The following is a 16,586-nucleotide window of genomic DNA, read 5'->3' as shown; positions in this document are numbered from 1 at the left end:
CATCCAAGAAAAAGCAGCCCGCTTGTTTGACACCACATGCATAATCATCCACTCCTGCCACAAGCGACACTCAGTAGCAGTAGGACATAACATCTACAAGATGCACAGCAGGAATTCACCACGGCTTGTTGGACAGCAGATTCCAAACCATAGACTGCTACCGTCCTACAAGGACAAGGGATGCAGATACATGGAAATATACTGCCCCATGCAAGCTCCCCTCCAAGCCACTCACCATTCTAACTTGGAAATATATTTAGCCCCTTCAGAGTCCTGGAACTCCATCCCTAACAGCATTATGGGGCCTACCTACACCAAATACACTGCAGTGATTCAAGAAGATAGCTCACCACAAGCTTCTTGAGGGTAATAATGGAGTGGGCATTTAATTTTGGCTCAGTCAGCGAGGCCACAACACCTAGATGAATGAAAATTAGTTTAAGTTGTTGCTGTCACAGCCAATACCTGGGTAACACAACACAACCGAAGGGACCCTGATAAAGCAGACACTGGACAGAACGAGTACCTTTATAAACACTCTAAGTAAGGAATAAATGTTGGCAGAGAGTAAGAAAGGAAAAAAAATCCACAAAGGAAAACACACATTTCTGATTATACTTTCATGTTTCAACGAAAACAGCACATCTTTGTTGGAACTTGAAGGCTCTCCAGCAACAAACCTCCATTTGAACTGTGTCTTTACCAGAATGAAACATGTCTAGTCCGTGCGTGCAAATGATTGTCAAATAAAATTTGATCTGAAAAGACAGAAGGAGCTAAGAGCACAGATGACCCAAATCTTGATTGAAGAGGTAAATTTAGAGGAGTGATTTAAAGAGAAGTGACAGATTAAGAAGGGAATTCCACTGCTTTGGGTCCAGGCAGCTGGGGGTGCAGCTGCCAACTGACAAACTGGTTAAAATTGGTGACACTAAAGAAGCCAGAGGTAGTGGATTGCAGTGATAGTTCTATCACAGTATCCCTCATTCATTACATCCAGGATACATACTGTAATTCAACTGCTTAACAAACAATGCAGTAAATTCCAGCATTCCGTAGTTAACGTAAAAAAAGCGTATTATTTTAGAAAACCCTATTCCCATCTAATGAGGACCAATATAATTGTCTGAGATTAATCTTAAGTGACAGCAACTTAACATTCCATGTCACAAGTGTTTATAAACTCCACCTGTTATTATTGAAAACTCTCCAAGGTGAATTGAATGGCTCTTTAAAACAGCAGCTTGGGTTCGAAGGTCAAGCAGGCACTGCAGTTGGACGCGACCATTTGGACAGACAACCATGAGAGCTTTTCAATCTTAAATTTCCAGTCAGCACAGATCAGGCTTACGGTGAAAGCTCGTTTCCGTGTTGGCGATACTTGTCCTCACTCTTTCAAGGGAAGTGTGCGTGACTGGTAAGGCCCACATTCACTGCCTATTTCTAATTGATCTGGAACTGAGTGGCTTACCAGGCCAGTTCAGAGGGGACTTCAAAGTCAATCACATTGCCATGGGCCTGGAGTCACATGTAACAGACCAGGTAAGGACAGTAGATTCCCTTCCCTGGTGGATTTTTACGACAATTAACGTTTAATGGTCACCATTCATACGACAACTTTTCAATTCCTGATTTCAGTAACAGAATTTAAGTTCTACTGGCTGTTACAATGGGGTGTGAACCACTGCCTCCACTGCATTGGTCTGGCTTTAGAATTACTAATTCAGTAATATCACTATTATCTTACCATCTCATCCCAAAATGATGATGATTAACAATTTTGTCGAACTCACTGAAAGGCGGAAGAAAGCTGTTTTCGTGGAACCCACACAGTGCAGAGAGAGACCATTTGGCCCATCGAGTCTGCACCGGCCCTCTAAAGAGCATCCTATCCAAATCCAGACCCCTACCCCATCTCCGTAACTCCACATTTCTAACCTGCACATCTTTGGACTGCGAGAGGAAACCAGAGCACTCGGAGGAAACCCACACAGATACAGGGAGAACATACAAGCTCCACACAGACAGTGACCCCGAGTCTGGAACTGAACCTTCTGCTGTGAGGCAGCAGTGCGAACCACCCAGCCACCGTGACGTCCAGAAACACTTTCGTTTCAACTTCTCCTGAAAAGTAAGAAGAAAGCGCTACACAGCAGCTGAACAATGATAGAAATTGTTCCAGCTTTCATCTGCCAGGAAATGGGAGGAAAACTTCAAAGTTTTCAGCAGCTGTGCTTTTGGAGATGCTGTGGTCGGGAATTAGATGAGGACACAAGGCATAATAATCATTCAGATGGGAGTCAGTGATCCGAACTTCAAAGTGCCAGTGTTGGATCACAGTCCTCAAATTACCTCATGAAACCTTCATTTGACACCTGATAATTTCTGGAATTTCTATACTTCAGATGGAATATAGACAAGTCCAAATAATAAGAGGGTTTAACTTATCACCGTGATGGTGTTCCTGGGTGTATGCCTTTATTTTAAATTCGGGAATTCTGCAGCATACACGAGACAAGAACTAAAACATAATAATTTTAGTGGTACATTGACAGGTGTCCTGGCTCCATGCCTATTAACAAGACCACATGATGGTTTATCTCCAACAGTTACTACATATTTACTGCTCTAGGATGCCTCACTCCAGTGGGTCATTTTTAATTAAGATTTTCACAGATCAGAGTTGCGCATGGTGAAACACAGTTGGAATAACCTCCCCTTCGAGCTCACAAAACTGCCACAGACAACCACAATGTTCAATAAACCTCAACATCTCTACCATCAGGAAGCAATGCTTCAACAGCCGCTGTACAGCACTTTATGAACATAATGAAATGGGAGCAGAAACAGTCCACTCACCCCTCAAGTTTGCCCTGCCATTCACTAAGGTCATGGCTGATCATTTTGTTTTGAATTCCACATTCCCATCTATCCCCGATAACTGTGATTCTTGCCGAGGGAATAAATCTACCTCCTGCCTGAAAAATATTCAACCACTCCAGCTTCTGAGGCAGAGAATTGCAAATACACATAACATTCAAATAAAAACCTCAATAAGATCTCCTAATTCTGACCCCACCCAGAAGATAAAACACCTTTTCCATGTTCACTTTGTCAAGGCTATTCAGGATCTTACATACTTGTAATCAAGTCACTCCTCCAAATTCAACTGGAAAAAATGCCAGTCTTTTCAACATTTTCTCTCAAGCTGTCAATCTAGTAAACCTCCTCTGAATCGCCTCAAAAGCATTTACATTCTTCTTTGAATAAGACCAACATAGTGTTCAAGGGATGTGGTCAACCAATGTCCTGTACAATTAAAATGTATCATCCTTACTCAATAAAGGAGAGCATCCTATTAGCTGTCTTAATTACTTGCTGAAATTATCTGTCCCATGAATCAGAACATTGCTGTTAACCATTTAAGGGATACTTTTTAAAAAAATCATTCCCGCCAAAGTGAACAACTTTCTCGAATTATACACCATGTAACAGATTTATGTCCACTCACTTAAGCTATCTGTAGCCATCTGAATCTTTTTTGTGTCCTCTTCAAAACATACCTTCCTTTTAATCGTTGTGTAACCTGAGTCATTGATACTAATTTTCTGAAAAGCTGAGACCTCAGCGCAGAGCCCTGCAAGACCCCACTCATCACATCCTGCCAATCAGGAAGAGACCGATTTACACGTACTTCTCAATATTCTGTCAGAAACCTCAAAATCTTTCTTCTAAGTGAACTACTTGGACATGAACCCCAAATACTAAACAGATATTACCCAGCCCACACATAATGTTCATCTTAAGAAATATCATTTTGAGAAGACACTGCATTGTTCACTGAGCCATTTCATTTCAATGGTCAAATCTGAGGCCTTCAATGAACAATCAGGTGAATTAGTGAAATTTTCTGCCCTGAGTGCTGTGGACGCTCAGTTGTTAAGAATATTCAAGGTACAGATTGATGATTTCTTTAATGCCCAAAAATCTAAGGGATGGGGAGATCAGATGGGAAGTTGCAGTTGAGTTTGAAGGTCAGTCATGATATTGGTGAATGCAGGTGCAAACTCAAAGGGATGATGGCCTACTCCCCACTTCCTACATCTTTTGAGCTATAGATTTAACAAGAAAGACTTTGATTTTCTAAGCCTGCTTTCATTCCCTGACAGCACAACTAAACACATTTGTGGTTGCCAAAGCATCAATGTTAATTGCCCTGCCAATTGTAACAGTGCATCAGGTGCTGAGGTCCTAAATTCCCCCCCTAAACCTTAACATCTCTCTAACTCTCTTTCCTCCTTGAAGAAGCTCCTCAAAATGGACTTCTTTGAGCTGGATTTTGGTCACTGGTTGTAATATCTGTTTCTGTGGCTCAATGTCAGATTCTGCCTGATGATGCTCCTACCTTGGGACAGGTTACAATGTTAATGGTGTTATATGAATGCAGAATGTTACAGAACAGAAATCAACTTGTTTTCATAGCTTTTTGTGCTACCTTACAACAATGCAATTAACTTTATGAACAAGGACGTTTGCATGTAGATTCTGTGTTATTCAATGATTGCTGCACCTTATGTCCCTAAAGAATTTTTATTGGACTCCAATGTCCCCAAAGCCAATTAGTATTTTTCTGTTACCACTTCAGGTGAAAAGAAGATCCTTTAGTTATTTTCATAAAACAATCCTTGATAGAGACAGAAATCAAAATTCACTCCATCCTCCATCTTCAGTCCAAGAATTCAATTAATTTTGAGTAAATAATTCTACTCAGTATGATTAGAACAAACAAGAACATAGGAACAGGGGGAGGCTATTCAGTCCCTTAATTCTGTTCTGTCATTCAATGAGATCGTAGCTGACCTGTACCTTATTTCCATCTGCCCACCTTGGTTTTGTACTTGTTAAATATCTTTTAGGCTACAAAAATCTCAGTTTAGAAACTTTCAGCGACCCTCCAGACCCTTACCAGCTCCTCCTGCAGCCTGAACATGTTTTGTTTTTGGGGAAGACATTTCTAAGTTTTCACCATCCTATTTCTGACACTGCCTCTGAATTTTAACATGGAGCATAAACAGAATATGAGAATGTCTCATCCTGCAGCTACTTGAATACAAAATGCAGAATGTGATAAGCCTTTCATTTTTATTATGTAAAGCAAGGAGGTGCGTTTTCCAATTATTATCTGTAGACTGTAATTTTAATAAATGTGTAATTATGTAATAATTTTTCACCTTCTTATTTTGCCAACTGTCTACAAATACTACTATTTGCGAATTGTTTCATCACAATTCAATAAGTGCTATCACTATGATTTTTCAAAATGATTTACCTATCTTACGTCTCCGGTCCTGAGCTCTGTCAACACAGAAATTAAGTTTCTCCCTGCCAGCCCCATCAATTCCTTTCAACTTCTGAAGTGCCTTGCTCAGATCACCTCCCAGTCTACTAGAGTCGAGAGAATGTAAGCCTAGTCTATGCAACTTACCTTCAAACCCTAACCCTCCTCTGGTATCAGTAATACACTCCCCTCCAAGGCTACAGACATAGAAATGTTTGCAACAGTTCAGAGGTTGAGCCATTTAATTGTACAAAAACGAGCCAGCAAGCATCTTGAAGACTGACTCTGTTGAATGATGAGGGACTTACTTCTGTGACCAGCAAACTGTGAGCTTCTTTCCTTGCATTTTCAGGCACTGTGGAGAAGAGTGTTCTGCCATGGTGTTTCACTGTCACAATCTACGAAAACACAAGAAAAACACTTTCAATAACAGGGTAGTGCAAAATCATGGTTTTTCTTTGACTTGGCTGCAAAAATTATTAGAACAATTATCAGAAACCATATCGGCAGGAGTAGGCTGATTCAATTCAAGAGTACTTTGTGGTAATCGATGCAACTGAACTAGCATTTTTACTGAAGCAACTTTTTTCAGAAATTAGGAAAATATGTACATTCTCTCATCCCGGTCAGTATATTCAGAAAATGGTTACAAAATAACAAATACACATGAAAACCAACACAAAGATTCCCCTACTTTAAACAAAATATCTGCAAGCTCAAAACACAAATTATTTAACTGACACAGAATTCCCTGGAGATTAGTCCAATGCAACAGCTTTGAATACAGTCTAATCTGAGATAACAAGGTGTAGAGCTGGATGAACAAAGCAGGCCAAGCAGCATCAGAGGAGGAGGAAAGCTGAAGAAAAGTCCAGACCCGAAACGTCAGCTTTCCTGCTCCTCTAATGCTGCTTGACCTGCTTCGTTCATCCAGCTCTACACCTTGTTGTCTCAGATTCTCCAGTATCGGCAGTTCCTATTATCTCCGAAACAGTTTAATCTGATCTCTGTTTGGGAAACTGCAGTCTGAGCTCATATGCATTATTCTCTAAAGACAATTTATCAAAGAATCCAAGGTTTTATTTTGAACTCTAACGACAAGAAGCATTTACATAAGTTAATGTGGATTTATGACAGCTACAGCACTTGAATGCAATGAAGGAATTTACTCTGCCTAAGAACTGAAGGCAACAGAACTTTAAGTATCAGGTGAGAGTGAGAGAACCCGCAGTTAGGAACACTTTGAAATTACAATCAGCTTTTACAGAGTACAGCTAAATGCATTTTCACTGACAACCTGAGATTTGTCGGGTTGACGAAAAGCTGACTGGTGATTCTCTCAGAGATAATGGGAACTGCAGATGCTGGAGAATCCAAGACAACAAAATGTGAGGCTGGATGAACACAGCAGGCCAAGCAGCATCTCAGGAGCACAAAAGCTTTTGACGTTTCGGGCCTAGACCCTTCATCAGAGAGGGGGATGGGTGAGGGTTCTGGAATAAATAGGGAGAGAGGGGGAGGCGGACCGAAGATGGAGAGAAAAGATAGGTGGAGAGGAGAGTATAGGTGGGGAGGTAGGGAGGGGATAGGTCAGTCCAGGGAAGACGGACAGGTCAAGGAGGTGGGATGAGGTTAGTAGGTAGATGGGGGTGCGGCTTGGGGTGGGAGGAAGGGATGGGTGAGAGGAAGAACAGGTTAGGGAGGCAGAGACAGGTTGGACTGGTTTTGGGATGCACTGGGTGGAGGGGAAGAGCTGGGCTGGTTGTGTGGTGCAGTGGGGGGAGGGGACGAACTGGGCTGGTTTAGGGATGCAGTTGGGGAAGGGGAGATTTTGAAACTGGTGAAGTCCACATTGATACCATTAGGCTGCAGGGTTCCCAGGCGGAACATGTCCCTCACACCCCGCCCCTGCCACAACCGCCCTAAGAGGATCCCCCTCGTTCTCACACACCATCCCACCAACATCCGGATACAACGCATCATCCTCCGACACTTCCGCCATCTACAATCCGACCCCAACACCCAAGACATTTTTCCATCCCCACCGCTGTCTGCTTTCCGGAGAGACCACTCTCTCCATGACTCCCTTGTTCGCTCCACACTGCCCTCCAACCCCACCACACCAGGCACCTTCCCCTGCAACCGCAGGAAATGCTACACTTGCCCCCACACCTCCCCCCTCACGCCCATCCCAGGCCCCAAGATGACTTTCCACATTAAGCAGAGGTTCACCTGCACATCTGCCAATGTGGTATACTGCATCCACTGTACCCGGTGTGGCTTCCTCTCCATTGGGGAAACCAAGCAGAGGCTTGGAGACCGCTTTGCAGAACACCTCCGCTCAGTTCGCAACAAACTACTGCACCTCCCAGTCGCAAACCATTTCCACTCCCCCTCCCATTCTTTAGATGACATGTCCATCACGGGCCTCCTGCAGTGCCACAATGATGCCACCCGAAGGTTGCAGGAACAGCAACTCATATTCCGCCTGGGAACACTGCAGCCTAATGGTATCAATGTGGACTTCACCAGTTTCAAAATCTCCCCTTCCCCAACTGCATCCCTAAACCAGCTCAGTTCGTCCCCTCCCCCCACTGCACCACACAAGCAGCCCAGCTCTTCCCCCCCACCCACTGCATCCCAAAACCAGTCCAACCTGTCTCTGCCTCCCTAACCTGTTCTTCCTCTCACCCATCCCTTCCTCCCACCCCAAGCCGCACCCCCATCTACCTACTAACCTCATCCCACCTCCTTGACCTGTCCGTCTTCCCTGGACTGACCTATCCCCTCCCTACCTCCCCACCTACACTCTCTCCACCTATCTTCTTTTCTCTCCATCTTCGGTCCGCCTCCCCCTCTCTCCCTATTTATTCCAGAACCCTCACCCCATCCCCCTCTCTGATGAAGGTTCTAGGCCCGAAACGTCAGCTTTTGTGCTCCTGAGATGCTGCTTGGCCTGCTGTGTTCATCCAGCCTCACATTTTGTTGTCTTGGTGATTCTCTCAGTTCTCCAGTTCCGAACTATCTGCCTTCTACTGGTTTGGACACATTCCTGCTATCCCAAATTTTACTGCTTTTCCTGGGTATGATACAACTGCACAAAGTCAAAAACTGCTCTAAAGCCCCCTCCCAGGTCCCTCTCATCTTTTTGAGCTGATTGGCTACGATCTCACTTTCACAGGTTCTATAGGTCACAGGCTGCACTAAGTCCCTGCTAGCCCTCCTGCTTCTGACTTGCTTACTCGCTGGGTATTGCAAACCTGTTGTGCAAAAAATATCTTTAATGAATTTTTAAGTCGAATTTTCAGCACAGGAACAGTACAACTAGTCTGTTCGAAAGTTTCCACTCTACGGGTCTTCTCCCATTTTATCTACCTCAGCTCAGCCTTTCGGCAAATCTCGCTATTACTTTCTCCCTCATGTTAAGTCGTCATTGGTAAGCATATGGACGTACATGGAATAGTGTAGGTTAGATGGGCTTCAGATCGGTATGACAGGTAGGCACGACATCGAGGGCCGAAGGGCCTGTACTGTGCTGTTATGTTCTATGTATTTGTCCAGTTTCAGGAGGCTCCACAGCTCTGAGGATGTCACCTAGTAAGGGGACGAAACGTCCGCTGTCAAACCTCCCAGCTCAGCGAACACAGCGACATCTACAACCAGCACCCGGCTACAAATCTTCCCTCAAACCATTTCTAAAGAAGGGTCTAGTCCCGAAACGTCAGCTTTCCTGCTCCTCTGATGCTGCTTGGCTGCTGTGTTCACCCAGCTCTACACCTGGTTGTCTCTTCACTCAAACCTTGTCTCCTTTCAAATGGAAAGCCTCTGAGTCACTGACCTCAATCACTACCTGTGGTAGAGAGCTCCACATTCTGAACAGCATAAATTTTTAAATCTTATTTTCCTGTTGGGTTTATTAGAACAGAACTGTATTGTACTAATGGCCCCTAGGGTTCTCACACAGTGGAAACATTTTTTCTACCTCCACCCTCTCTAACCCATTTATATATCAGCTACGTCACTGCTGTATCTTTTCTGGAAAAAAAAATTCAATTTACAGAGTCATACAGCATGGAAATAGACCCTTCGGTCCAACTCGTCCATGCTGACCATAATCCCAAACTAGAATAGTCTCACCTGCCTGTGTCTGCCCCATATCCATCCAAATATTTCTTATTCATGGACTTTTAAACACTGTACTCATATCCACTACTTCCTCTGGAAGTTCATTCCACACATGAACCACTCTCTGTGTAAATAAAAAATTACCCTTCATGTCTTTTTTTAAAATCTTTCTCCTCTCCCCTTAAAAATATGCCCTCTAGGGTTGACTCTCCCCCCATCCCTACGGAAAAGATACCTGCCATTCACCCTAACTAGACTCCTCATAATTTTACAAACATCTATAAGTTGTTCAAGGTTTCTTAATAGCTGTAATCTCTCAGCTGGTTACAGGGCTAAGAAGGGTGAATGAGGCCATGGAGGAATTTTAAAAACAGAAAGAGGAATGTTTTAAGACTGATGCTCACCCAGAACATAAGCATATCTAGGTCAGTGAACAGACTGGCAATGAATGAACAGGGCTTGGTGCAAGTGAGAGTATGAGCAGCAGTTCTGGGTGAATTCAAGTTTACGATCGGAATACCACACCGCGGCAGAAATATTAGATGAAGACAGGAATAATTGATCTTAGTGGCTCGGCGCACAGACATTGCGCAAGGTACGACGGTGGCTGAGCATAAGATTTGAAACACATTGAATTAATTTCCCTCAGTGGTTTGTGGCAAGTGCTCAGCGAAATCTTATTTTCTTTAAACACAAGCTCATAGTCCCATTGGCAAAACATAAATTATTCAAGCTCAGTCAGCCCAAAAGACAGTGTTCCTGATTGTCCTCCTCTACTGATACCAGCTGTTGCAGCATTACAACTGGGGATATGATACTTCGAGTGCTATGGCAGTACACCAGAATTTCAATTAAGATGGACACAAACAGGTTCCTGGATTTTAGAAGAAGTCCAATGGTACTTCACTGAAAACTCTTGTTTAAACAATAAGCCATGTCTCAAACGTAATCAATACTTTTCACTACAAGCAATATGACCTTACAGGCATAATCCCAGGCACAATCACAGTAAGAAGACACGTACTAGATTCTCAATGGGAAAGTAATCAAGCTGTTGGGTGTAGGTTCAAGTTGGAGTATTATCTTTCCGTCATTGTTCATCACTGCTCCCCCAATAGGCACGTAACTTTTACATTTCACAACATCTAACTTTAAATCTAAAAATGACTCAAAATAACACTTTCAACAACAACTTATACTTAAACAGTGCCATTAACACAATGAAATGTCCCGAGGATTTCCAAGGGACATTACAAAGCTGAGCTACATACAGCGATGTTAGGTCACGTGACCAAAAACTGATCAGAGAGCTAAGTTTTTAGGGAACATCTTAAAGGAGGAACATGAGGTAGAAATGCTGAGGGGCTTAAGGCAAGAATGCAAGAGCTTAGAGGTCAAGCAGCTGAAGGCCTGGCCACAAATGCTGCAGTCACGAAAAGTGGGAACACAGAGAACAGAATGCGGGAATTAAAGAAATCTCAGACAGTCGTCAGGGTGCAGGAGAAGGGAAGGGGCAGAGGCCATAGAAATTTGAAAACAGGGCTGATTATTTTAAAATCAACACTTTGCTTGACTACCAGCCATTCTAAGTCAGTAAACAGAGCGGTGATAAGCAAACAGGATTTGGCATCAGGCAGGGCATCGGCAACAGAACTCTTGTTGACGTCAAGAACAAATTAAGCTACGCAAGGAGGTAACAAGTCAGTCAGACGTCCAAAACTTGGTCAGGAAGGCAGTTTTAAGTCGGAAATTGAGGTAGAGAGGCCAAGAGGCTGAGGAAGGGAATTCCAGATTTTGGAAATACAAGACCTATTTGCTTTGATAATTTATGAAAGGGACTTGAAATAAAAGGTGCACTGTTTTCTATAAATAGGATCAGAAGGCACTAAAGTAAGTCAGTGAACAAACATTTAAACCGGACATCAGAAAGTATTTATTGCATTAATGAGTATATATCTGAAAAAATCAGCACAGCACCTATTAAATGGAGATTATTTTCAACGACTAAAGGAACACATCAGCAAAATTGTTCCCATATTGTGCTTATCACAGCAAGAAAGCCTGACATTAGTTCTAACTGCTGTGTTCAGATAAGAACACTCAAGCTGCAGATGTTCTTCACAATAACTAGTGAATTGTGGCAAGCAGGAAACTCTCTGCTCTAAGTGTCCACATGTTCCAAACTGTAGATGTTAAACAGCTAAACTGCAACAGGCTACCACCATGCAACTTCAATGATCAGCTAGGACCAATGAAACCTGCAAATTATGGTGATCTTTTTGTGTATAAAGAGGCGTCCTTACTTTCAAGATCATCACTATATGTAAAAAAGGTCAGTTGAATGGAGAATTATTTAACCGTCACCTAAAGTGCTTGAGACCCTGGTGGAGTTGTTTACGATCTTCCAATCACAGAGGTTTCTCTGCCACCTCATGTTTATATTTTTGATAGGCCAGCGAAGCCAACATTTCTTGCCCATTCCCAACTCCTTCAAGAAAACTGTGTGTAAACCATTTCTGTGAATCACTGCAGTCTAAATGAGGCAGGGACAGACACAGTGCAGTTTCAGAAGAAGTTCCAGGATTGTGACTCAGTGACAAGAGAAGGAAGGGACAATATAGTTCCAAATCAGGGCAGCATGAGGCTAGGAGGGAAACCAGCAGGCAGATCACAAAAACCAGGCTGTGACTGGTATGTGGGGAGCTCACGGGAATTTGGGGCAAAAAGTAAATGAGCTGCATGGGGGATGCATCGCTGTTGTACCAGGCTGTCTGTCCCTTGTTCTATACTGTGACAAGGACTTGCTGAAGTGAAGGTTGGTCTGAGGTCCACAATTTGCAAAGGAATGCTTGGCTGCAGAACATAGTGTGACAATGCTATGGCTGTAAGAGGTGCATTTTATCCTTTTTTTATTGGAAGAGCGATTTTGAACCATAGGTACGAAGCTGTCTCCTCCAACACAATAAAGTAAATAGTTTCTGAGGCCGTGAGGTTCATTTTTAAAAGTTGAAACAATAGGAGCAGCCTGAATGGGTGGGGTCAAGCTCAAGTTTTAGCTTAGCTTCCAGTAGTTACTAGGGTTTCTGAAGCTAGTTGTTGAAGCTGGTACTTCTTTCTCTCTGTTACAGTGAAAAGTTTGGGTTCTCTTCCTGCTGCTAAAATCACATGTGAGACAATCTGTTTTACTGAATTTGCCTTTGCCAAGGGTGTGTTTATGGGATGTTACTATATTGGATCAGTTGCTGTTTAGTACTTAAATAATCTAACATTCTGTTAAGATTTCCAGTCGAGTTAAAGTTAGACCAATTCTTCTTTCTTTTGTTTGCACTTTAACTGGAAAGTAAGAATAAATTATGCTTTGCTTAAAGCCAAGCAATGTAACCAATCGAATTACACCTGGAACATAGCACCCAACACCTACCTTTAAATTGAAAAAGAAGTTAGATTCTAGGCTATTTCCTTGTTATCTGAAGGCAGTTTGGTTGTGTCCATAATAATAGAGCTCAGGGAAGTATAGCACTGGAACAGGCCCTTTGGCCCACCATGTCTGTGCCAATCATGATGCCATTGTAAAACATGCCCATTTGCTTGCACATGGTCCATATCCCTCTATTCCTTGTCTGTACATGTGTCTGTTTAAATGCCTTATAAACTTTCATCTCATATCTGCGTCTCTCATCTCCCCTGTCAACATGTTCCAGGCACTTACTACCCTCTGTATAAAAAACTTGCCTTGCTCATTTCCTTTAAATTTTCCCATTACTCACCTTAAGCCTATGTTCCCTAGTATTTTCCATATGCACCCTGGAAAACAGACTCCACCCAATCCCTGCCTCTCATAATTTTATGTACTTCCATCAGATCACCCCTTAGCCTCCGACACTTGAGCAAAAACAATCCAAGTGTGACCAACCTCTCTTTAGAGCTAATACACTCCAATCCAGGCAACCTCCTGGTGAACCCCTTTTACATGTTGTCCAAAGCTACATTACATCCACTTCCTATCGTGTGGCAATCAAAACTGCACACAATACTCCAACTGTGGCCTCACTAAAGTATTAGACAGCTGCAACATGACTTGCCAACTTTGAAACTCAATGCCCCCCTTTGACAAAGGGTCTGCTTTACCACCTTATCCACTTCACGGAGCTGTGGCTGTACACCCCAAGATCTCCAAGTATAACAATTCTTCCAAAAGTCTTGCCATTTACTGTATACCTTCCTCCTGCATTTGACCTCCCAAACTGCACCACCTTCCACTTGTCTGGATTAAACTGCATCTGACATTTCTCCACCCAACTTTCCAAATGATCGATATCCTGCTGTACTCTATGACAATGTACCTTACTATCTGTAACTCTACCAATTTTCATGTTGTCTACAAGCCTCACTAATCAGGTCACCTAAATTATTTTTGTACATATTACAAACAAGAGATACCAGCACTGATCCTTGTGGCACACAACTGGTCACAGATCTCCAGTCAGGAAAAAAAACATCTACACTATGTTATTATCCAACTTGTATCTGCCTTACCAATTCACTGTGGATCCCATGTGCCTTAATCTTCTGGACCAGCCTACCATGAGGGAACTTGTCAAATGTTTTAGAATGACACATATTTGGGTCTTTTGATTTGGACATCCATTTCTTGGGATTCACTTGATTTGGACCCGAGTCCTATATCACAGCTTCTTGAAGGATGCGATCACACTAATATAAAGCAGCCAGAAAGTGATCTCATTTCTTCCTGTGCTTCCTGTTAAATGTGTAAAAGGTTCAGTAAATTCCAAAATTCTACTTGCTGACCTACCAACCAAGAAAAAAAATCCCACAGTGCCTTTTCAGGAAGAATAGGGAAAGATATTTAGCCCTCAACCGACGTCATAAAAACAGACCATCTGATCCTTTATCATACTTAGCATACGCTGAGAATTTCCTCACTGCTGATCTCACCTAATTTTTCTATAATTGTGTTATTTGCTGTAGACTTTTCATCAGTTAGTAGTCTTCTAAGTATCAGAGTCATAGCGGAACAAAATAATTGTTACATTTTACATACTCCCTGTGTGGCTGTTTCTGGACAGGGCCATGAGTTCTAGCCAACTCCCCCACAGCAGCAGCTCACAATGTGAAACAGGGTTGTCGAGGCTCCAGTATTGTTGTAGTGTCATTTCAGCACATACAGTACATTGAGTCTGTGATGGCTCTCTGGAAAGTAATGCAGGGACTTCCATAGCCCCCACCTATCCCTGTAGCCCCATGAGTTTATTTCCCTCAAGTGCCCATCTAATTTACTTCTGAAATTATAATCGTAGGACCTGCAGCAATTACAGGCTCAAAGTCGTCATGAATGCAAGTAATTCTGGGAAGAAAAATCATTTGGGTAATTCACACGTTTTGGCTTCTCTTTGAACTCATCAGTTTTAATCATTTGGGCGGCATGATAGCTCAGTGGTTAACCCTGCTGCCTCACAGCAGCAGGGGCCCGGATTCAATTCCATCCTCAGTCTGTGTGGAGTTTGTACGTTCTCCCTGTGTTTGTGTGGGTTTGCTCCAGGTGCTCCTGTTTCCTCCCACAGTCCAAAGATGTGCAGGTTTGGTGGATTGGCTAAACTAAATTACCTGCAGTGCTGAGGGATGTATAGATTAGATGGGGGATGGGGCTGTGTGGGACGCTCTGATGGTCGGTGTGGACTTGTTGGGCCAAAGGGTCTGCTTCCACACTGTAGGGATTCTATGATAAACAAAAATAACCCATTCTTCCGGTTCTATACTTCCTAACTAGTGGAAACATAGAAAGCTCACCTCTTGCTCTTCAAGACTAGGTAAGATAGGCCCATGATAGCCAATCTCTCTCCAAAGGACAGCCCCACCACTTTCAAAATGATCTATCTCCTGCTTTATTCTATGACAACATTCAACAATATAACTCCACCAGCCTGGGCACAAGTCTGGCGAACCCTTTCGGAGCTGTCTCGATAGCAACAGCACCCTTCATCAAACATGCACACAATACTCCAGATGCAGTCTTCGTCACGTCCAACATAACTGAAGTGACACTTCACTACCCCTTTATTCAAATTCACTTGTACTAAATGCAAACATTCCATTAGCCTTCCTAACTTCTTATTGCACCTGCACTTAACCATCAGTGATGTAGTGACAAGAATCTGGATGTGAGTTTGCTCGCTGAGCTGGAAGGTTAGTTTTCAGACGTTTCGTCACCATTCTAGGTAACATCATCAGTGAGCCTCCGATGAAGCGCTAGTGTTATGTCCCACTTTCTATTTATTTGAGGAGGGATCGTAGAGCCTCAGATTAATGACTGATGGTACAAATATGACAATGTCTTGCTCCATCATTGGGAGTTACAGTTTTGTGTTCAATTCCTGGGAGGCTGGAACCAGAATCTTCTAACTCAGAAGCCAGAGTGTCACCAAATGACTCACAATTGATACCTCCGCTAGAATCCCCACAGTGTGAGAGCAGGCCATTCAGCCAATCAAGTCCACATCCACCTTCTAAGGCTGACTCGGACTCAGTCCCTCCACCCTTTCCCTGTAGCCCTGCTTTTCCTCTCGCTAACCCATCTAGCCTGCACATCCCTGGATATTCTGGGCAATTTTGCACAGCCAATCCACCTAACCTGCACATCTTTGGGCTGTGGGAGGAAACCCATGCAAAGTCCACACAGTCAGTTGCCAGAGGGTGGAATCAAAGCCAGGTCCCTGGCACTGTGAGGCAGCAGTGTTATCCACTGAGCCACCATGCTGCCCTACACTACATTTACAATTCTAGGACGGATGACTGGAATATTTTGTTTCATTGCCATGGTTGTCTCAGAACAGATTCATTTTGAAGCTAACTGTGGGCGTGGACAAGTATTAAATCAATGTCAAAAGTCTTATCTGCATGTCACAAAGGAATGGGATTCCATGTCATCTTGGCTACTTGCCAGACTGTAAAAATCTACCAAAGTATTCCAACTTTCAACATCTATTTAATTAAAACAGACATGCCAAATTACTGAAGCTTGGAGAAGGGATGCAATGTTAGTTGTGATCTTCTCAAAGTCTTGCCAGAGGATGGCCTCTGGAGTTCCACAGTTCAGATGGAGTCA

The 16,586-nt window shown here is 43.1% G+C and overlaps 1 protein-coding gene across 15 annotated transcripts in view; it reads right to left on the bottom strand.

The window, feature by feature from the left end:
• The window catches only part of LOC125453562 (dedicator of cytokinesis protein 9), a 316,948-nt gene that overhangs the window by 175,948 nt on the left and 124,414 nt on the right, over window positions 1-16,586 (bottom strand). For all 15 annotated transcript variants that reach the window (XR_009445818.1, XM_059646469.1, XM_048533319.2 and 12 more), the window contains exon 3: window positions 5,647-5,736. Coding sequence is in view for 14 of the 15 variants with exons in the window: in XM_059646469.1 (XP_059502452.1) it covers window positions 5,647-5,736 (90 nt within the window). In the remaining variant the exon portion in view is untranslated. The remainder of the gene's footprint in view (window positions 1-5,646; window positions 5,737-16,586) is intronic.

The sequence above is a fragment of the Stegostoma tigrinum genome, chromosome 6 (assembly GCF_030684315.1).
Source record: "Stegostoma tigrinum isolate sSteTig4 chromosome 6, sSteTig4.hap1, whole genome shotgun sequence".
NCBI classification, from domain to species: Eukaryota; Metazoa; Chordata; class Chondrichthyes; order Orectolobiformes; family Stegostomatidae; genus Stegostoma; species Stegostoma tigrinum.
The sequence above is the reverse complement of the archived record's forward strand: the minus strand, read 5'-3'. Positions and strand labels throughout refer to the sequence as shown.